The following is a 7,500-nucleotide window of genomic DNA, read 5'->3' as shown; positions in this document are numbered from 1 at the left end:
AAACAAGAGCGTGGAGTGAAGCCAGGACTCCAAGCCAGCACGGCGAGTCTCTAAAACCTTGGAGGTCGTGTTCCGTAGACGTTTTGGTGGGAATTCAGCAGTAGGGTAGGCCTTGCGGAGCTGAGGTTCCATGGAAAGAACAATAGAGGAATCATTATGAAATAGATAACATTAGTACATCTAATAAATTGACAGATAAATTAATATAAAAAGGCTGTAATACTTAAAAATTGTAGTTTGCTGCTCAGGCCAAATTCACCAAATATTTTTCTTTCAATGCAATAAATAAATACAGACTAATGCATATTCAGACAAAGTTTGGTTCTGAATTATCCTTTCATTCTTTGTTTCATAACATATCTTCATTTTTCTTAAATAATGTTTATAGATTTCAAAAATATGCAAATAACAAAACAGAACAACATAACCATATTTCTCTTACACATAGAATCTTAAACATTCATCCAAAATATCACAGTAAGCTTGATTTTCATCATATAAGTATTTAGATATGTCTATGATATTATATCAGTAACATGAGTATCAATTTCTATATAAAAGCAAGTGGTAATTAAAAAAAAAAAAAAAAAAGTTCTTTTGAATCTCTTGACCATTCTCTTTCCTATAAAGCACCCTAATCTTATCACAAAACCAATGCATACTTTTATCTACATGAATATTCTATGTAGAAAAGGTCATTTAGAGTAATTTTAAAAGTGAATACGTATCAAGAAATTCAAAATGAACATTTTAGTTCATATCAGCCATCCATGCTGATAAATTTCTAAGTCAGGCTACTGAATCAGAACAATGGTTAGATTACAATCCATGAGTACAGTATATGAGCCCTTACAAGTGTGTCACTCTAAACAAATGAAAGATGCCGACCACAAAAATTATTCTCAGTCAGTTTTGCAGGGGTATACCATAGTTAGATACCTCCCCTGTTTTTTCTGTTGATTAATTCTACTCTTAAGTGGCAATTATGTGAATAACTTTGTTAACTTTTTGGGCAAATTACAGAGCTGCACATCCCAAAATATAAAAAGAACAGAGACCTGCAGCATCCAACACTATTTCTACTATTTCCCCTTGTTTGGGAAATAAAGGAGAAGATTTCCACACATCCTTGGCAAATTAGAAGCCTGCACAAACTAAAGAAATCACCAGGTACATCAATACAGTTTTGGGTGATTGTAATCTCAGCATAAGGATATATTTCTGTAGACACAGACAGATCACAAAAGTAAATAATATCAGACACACTACTCATTCTTACGCAAGACTAGAGAGGAAATTAAATAAACAGATGTGAATAAATAAATATAAATATACATAGGAATATAGACAGATGGATATGTTAATGCAGTGATTAATATTAAATATAATAAAAACACAACACAACACAAATAAATATTATATATTTCACTAATGATAACATATCTTTCAACTTTTAAACACAAGCCATGGCACCTCAGTTATCTAGTTCTTCAAAAGTATATCATACATACTGTATAATAACACATTAGATTGTTTGCTTCCACATCTGATTCCAATGTTTGATCTGAGTTGAAATATTTTATCAAATTATTTTAAAGATTGATATTGTATCAATTCAGAATGTTCATTTCAAATTCACTACAGTTTTACCAATGTGAATAACGTTAACTAGTCTGAGGTCCTTCATAAACGGAAATTATACCCTTGAGAAGATTAGAAATTTATGCTTGTTTGTGACAGGAGTATATAGACTGCTTGATAATTTGCAGAATCTCTATCCTAACATTAAGATACTCTGAATTATAGATGAAGGAAGAGGGAGACAAATAAACAAAAAGAAAAATGATAAATAGAAGACAGACAAATACTGTATACAAGCAAACAGAAGCCCCAAAGTCATAGACAGACTGATGGACAGAGAGACAAATATACAGGCAGACAGGAGACAGAAAGACAATGATATATACTTGCTTAGTCAAAAATGATAATATCAACAAATATACATCAACACCTACATACGACTTACATAAGAAACACAAAAGAAACATACACATACATATGGAAGTGTATGAAGTAAGTGCATACAAACTATAAAACAAAAAGCCAACCACTGATATGTCACCCACCATAAGGCAACAGCCTTCCAGGTTCATTAAAAGTTCTGACTTATGAAGGTAATAAAACAATACAAAATTCTGGCCTCCATATGAGTACAGATAACAGGTAGGTGAGATAAAGTACCACTTATTTGTATGGGTGACTAAACTCTCAAGAGTAACTACTAATCTTGACACTCAACTGAGACAGCAGAAGGCTTAGGAGGAACTGGGAAGAACCAGAGGAAATATAGGTGGGGTGCTTCCATATAGTGTAAATTCCACCTACAAATTTCAATAAAGTATTATTGTCACATACTATAAAACTTTATTCCCTAAAGACAGATCTTTCCCAATCTACAGAGCCACTTCCCTCACATTCTCCAAAATTATTTTACCACAGCAACTCTCTCATAATCTTTGCAACCTCATACTTAAGATGGCTACTTATCTTACAAAGTAAATTGCCTTCTCACTCTCACTTGGCACAGCATCCTTCCTTACATTCTATATAGTGGTTTTCCATAAAATCAGAATGACAACTTCCCTCCTGTTTTCCATAGCAATTTCTCTCAGAGTCAACATACCCACTTCCCACACACAATACACAACCACGACCTTCTACACAGCAACCGCCCCTCTTGTTCGGGATGCCGTTACATCTACATACCGCCGCTTCTAGATTACTATGTCTGTAACTCCTCTGACATCCTCGAAACATATACAAACATAAAAACAATACAATCCTAAAAAGTCCTTGATCTAATGCATCTCCCATCTTAACAACTCATAGCGATTAAGCAAATAATTATTAACTAAACAAGAAGCAATTCTGTTCTAAGAAATATAGCCAAGCATATACAACACACACCCCAGTATCAATATGTTAAAAGAGAAATCGCGTGTGCGCCAAGTGATAAGATCTATTCTAAGAATTGTAACTTCTTTCTTACCAAGCGTAATACAGTGATGAAACTATTTAGACTCACAGACATTACATAGTATAAACACTCAATCAAAAAATAATCAATAGTTCAACTCGGTTGAAACAAATGAAGTTTATCTTTATTTGAGAGATACAAGGTATATCATTCCTCCTTATGTACATAGTTTGACTGTAGTTATAAGTTCCCCTCTAAGGTAATGTGTATAATGCATATCTTGAATGTTAAGCAATGAGAATATAATAATTAAACATAGTATCATCAGAGCTGAGTTACACTCTATGGCTAGAATATTTCTGTTTCCCTGATCTGACTCTCACTGACTGCTTTATATTTGATCAGCTAGTATAATATATTACATAACTTTAATATCTATCATACATTTATCATTCTAGAAGGGAGTAGCCAGTCACAGTTGTCTGTAACTGTTGCAGTGAGATTTTTCTTGAAATAGTGAGTTCATAAATATAAAAATAAAAATGAGAGAGAGAGAGAGAGAGAGAGAGAGAGAGAGAGAGAGAGAGAGAGAGAGAGAGAGAGAGAGAGAGAGAGAGAGAGAGAGAGAGAGAGAGAGAGAGAGAGAGAGAGAGAGAGAGAGAGAGAGAGAGAGAGAGAGAGAGAGAGAGAGAGAAGGGGAGAGAGAGAGAGAACTAGCTCTGAGATCCAAAGATCTAGCCTATAAGTGGCATACTTTCTAGTCTGGTGCTTATGCATCCATGCATACTGCAATGACTCTACAATGCAGTTCCGTATACATCTCCACCACTGAACAATAAATCATTGTTTACAATATTGCCTCAAGTTCAGAGAGTGTATGTGTGCGCGTAATTGCACTGTCTGATTCATTTTTTAATTATCATTTACATAAGAAATATGCTTATATATGTATGTAGACAATATATGCAAAAAGATGGAGTAAAACTGAGGTCAATGAAAGCACTGGGTAATTTTTATACCTTACTGACTGTAAATTTCTCCTTTGCAGCACAAGTCATTGTCCCTATTCTTGCACAGTAGACAGGCTAAATGTATTAAAACACTACTAACAGCGACATTCAATACAAAAATAGTAATAATAGTATCATGATGACTATGACGTTGACGATGACCAGACAACAAGGACAATAATAATGATGGCGATGATAATGATAATGACATTGATAATAATAGTGCAAAAAATAATGATAATGATGATGACAATCATGACAATAAATAGATATAATGAATAATAAAATTAATAAGAACAATAATGATCATAATACAGTCAAATAAAAACACCATGGTCATTATCATTATTAACATAACAATAATAATGACAATAAAAATAATAACACCTATTACAATCATATTAACAACATCAGCAATTAAAAATGATATCAAGAAGAATATAAATCATATTACTATTACCATTATTTTTCATTACTATAATCATCCATATAATTGAGATCACACAAAATTATGACATAGCAAACGAAAACCCATACTCAAAAAAGTTACTTTCCATAACAAGTAAAAAAAAAAAAAATACAAATCAAAGTTTCATTACAACAAAATATTAACCATCTCTTCACCATTCACAAAATAAAGCTTGAGTAAAATAAAGCTTGAGAAAAAATACATATCACAATCATACTTCATAGGCTCTCCACTCGCTATATCACAAGGCACAAAAAACCCTAATCAAATCAATGTAGTTCCATCACCGTGAAATTGATTACGCAAAACACCACAGCACGGCAAAGCACATTCGACGTACCTCTTTGTAAAGGCTATGGAAGGCGGAGTATCTCTTCTCTATTTTGTGTACTCGCCCAGTGTAGCAGACTTCCAGGATGTACACATAGTGGCTTCTACCTCCCTCACCCTCCACTTGGCGATAATGCGGTATGTACGCCCGAATCATTCTTCATGGATGCTATCTGAAATGTTGAAAATTTTAGGATGGATTGGCAAATGAGTATGAGAGAGAGGGAGAGAGGGAGAGAGGGAGAGAGGGAGAGAGGGAGGGAGGGAGGGAGGGAGGGAGGGAGGGAGGGAGGGAGGGAGGGAGGGAGGGAGGGAGGGAGGGGGAGATAGAGAGAGAGAGAGAGAGAGAGAGAGAGAGAGAGAGAGAGAGAGAGAGAGAGAGAGAGAGAGAGAAAGAGAGGGAGAGAGAGAGAGAGAGGGAGAGAGAGAGAGAGAGAGAGAGAGAGAGAGGAGAGAGAGAGAGGAGAGAGAGAGGAGAGAGAGAGAGAGAGAGAGAGAGAGAGAGAGAGAGAGAGAGAGAGAGAGAGAGAGAGAGAGAGAGAGAGAGAGAGAGAGAGAGAGAGAGAGAGAGAGAGACTACCACCACTACAACTGCTGCATGTAATAAAAATATTAGTAATAATGATAATGTTAGTATTAATAACAATGTCAGAAACAAAATAATATTTTAAATAATAGCAATGTTTGTAATTATAATGATACTAGTTACAATAATAACAAAATTAATAGTAATAATAATATTACCAATAATAACAATAACAGTAATAATAACACCAGTAGTAGTAGTGGTAATAATAGTAATAACAGTAATAGTAATAGTGGCTAATCAGACTACTACTACTAATAATAATAATAATAATCATTATTATACTAATAATAATAATTATAATAACAATAACAAAAATAATACTAACAACAACAACAACAACAATAATGCTAATAATAATGCTAATAATAATAATAATAATAATAATAATAATAATAATAATAATAATAATAATAATAATAATAATAATAATAATAATAATAATAATAACAATAACAATAACAATAATAATAATAATAAAAATAATAATAATAATAATAATAATAATAATAACAAAAATCACATATACACATACAGAATAATACAAAGTGCTTTATATGTGGTTTAGATATTGCCCAAAATATTTCAACACACTGCAAATATCCCAAAAGACAAACAACCAATCATAAAGAATTTGTGGTGCAACTCATAACATCCTTGTAGGCTCTTACAACTTGGACTAATTCCAACTCTATTTAAAGCTCTGGTGCTGATTCCAAGTTTACTTTTATAGAAGCTTCTCCACAGGGTGCGAGTACATGAAAGTAAACATAACTTATAAAAGCACTAGATACCAAGTACAACGGTAAAACACTATTAAGAAGCCTTTGAAGAAAAACATCCATAACTGGGAAAAGAAAGCATACAAGAAAAGTTTACTAATGAGAAAAAGGACTAAATATGTCAAAAGTTTAAAGTATAAAAACATTTACTTTCAAGGATATCTCTACTAAATAATTTTAGTGTTTATAAACATATTTAGTATCCCGAAGATGACAGCTAAATCCATTTTAACACTGTGGCTGATCAGACTAAAAGGAAAGGAAAACATCAGGAGTTTACAATAGCATTGACAGTCAGGATCTGGCACAGTCACATTAAATTGTACTACATTTTCAGTCCCAATTTAGGGCTTTTGTTACAATGCAACAATTTAGCAAAAAAATACAGCTGAATGGATTATCTACTCACGCCAAGAGCTCTTCACCTAGTGACACAAGAAGGCATCTATACATATTCATGGTACAGTTGGGCCCAAATTCCATATGGCACCAATATATGCAATGACATTAAATGTTGCTGCTTGCTGTTTTGTGTACTATACTGGCATGAAGTTAGCCTAAACTCTCATTTTATTTTGTGCTTCTATAATCAGCTTTTTGAGAGTCAAAGGAAATGGGAGGAAAAAATCATCCCCATACATCTAATTTTCATCTTTGACCTTTATATCTATCAAGGTGCAGCAGCAAGTGTGCTCTAATCATTTCCCAGAATCATTTGATTAATAATTGCTGTAACAACCAGGATAATTAAGCACTATTATGAACCTAAACAGTGAGAAGAAAGGAGTGTCCACTGTTGTTTGTCCTGGTGTCCTCCATTAGGAATTCATTAACGTAAAGCACAAATTATAATGCATTTTTCTTACAGTCGCATTTTGCAGATTAATAGTTGTACTTTATTACAGTATACTTAAAGAGGCTTAATAAATGAATTAAAATCTGAAAGCAATACGTTAAAGCAAGCAACTCAACCAAAATGGAGTGAAGATGTCATGGTGTGAATGCTATTTTTTAAGACATCAGGCAGTCCCATAAAATCAGGAGTCAATGCACTTAAGATCTGTTGATGATCTGTCCATTTTGTAAGTCACCAACTCTGGATAGTCCACTGCTCTTGATCAAGTGAAAACGGCAGCTACTGAATTCAACCCATTCATGGAAGGTGATGTGTTGTATATGCTCATTGCAGATACATTTATATATACACAAAATAATATAAAAAACTACAAGAACTGTCTCTCGTCACTTCGTAAAATCGAACAGGTAAGAAGCGGCATTAGGCAAATATACGCCCCGTCACGAGTGGATTAAGACTGTCACCTGTATGAATTTAGAAAATAATTCTA

The 7,500-nt window shown here is 33.5% G+C and overlaps 1 protein-coding gene across 6 annotated transcripts in view; it reads right to left on the bottom strand.

Moving 5' to 3' along the window:
• Nucleotides 1–7,500, bottom strand: part of LOC122250186 (sorting nexin-24) — a 16,078-nt gene that overhangs the window by 7,903 nt on the left and 675 nt on the right. For 4 of the 6 annotated variants that reach the window (XM_086547548.1, XM_086547549.1, XM_086547547.1 and 1 more), the window contains exons 2-3: nt 4,797–4,959; nt 1–120 (exon numbers count right to left, since the gene is read on the bottom strand). The exon at nt 1–120 is cut by the window's left edge and continues 65 nt beyond it. In XM_086547548.1, the coding sequence (XP_086403674.1) occupies nt 1–120; nt 4,797–4,943 (267 nt within the window). In that variant the 5' untranslated portion in view covers nt 4,944–4,959. Of the gene's footprint in view, nt 121–2,299; nt 2,423–2,572; nt 2,694–4,796; nt 4,960–7,500 lie in introns of those variants that run through there. The other 2 variants (XM_086547552.1, XM_086547551.1) reach the window with 2 other exon arrangements.

Source organism: Penaeus japonicus, unplaced genomic scaffold (genome assembly GCF_977035675.1).
Source record: "Penaeus japonicus unplaced genomic scaffold, GWHDUDI00000001_assembly GWHDUDI00000019, whole genome shotgun sequence".
Classification (NCBI taxonomy): Eukaryota; Metazoa; Arthropoda; class Malacostraca; order Decapoda; family Penaeidae; genus Penaeus; species Penaeus japonicus.
The sequence above is the reverse complement of the archived record's forward strand: the minus strand, read 5'-3'. Positions and strand labels throughout refer to the sequence as shown.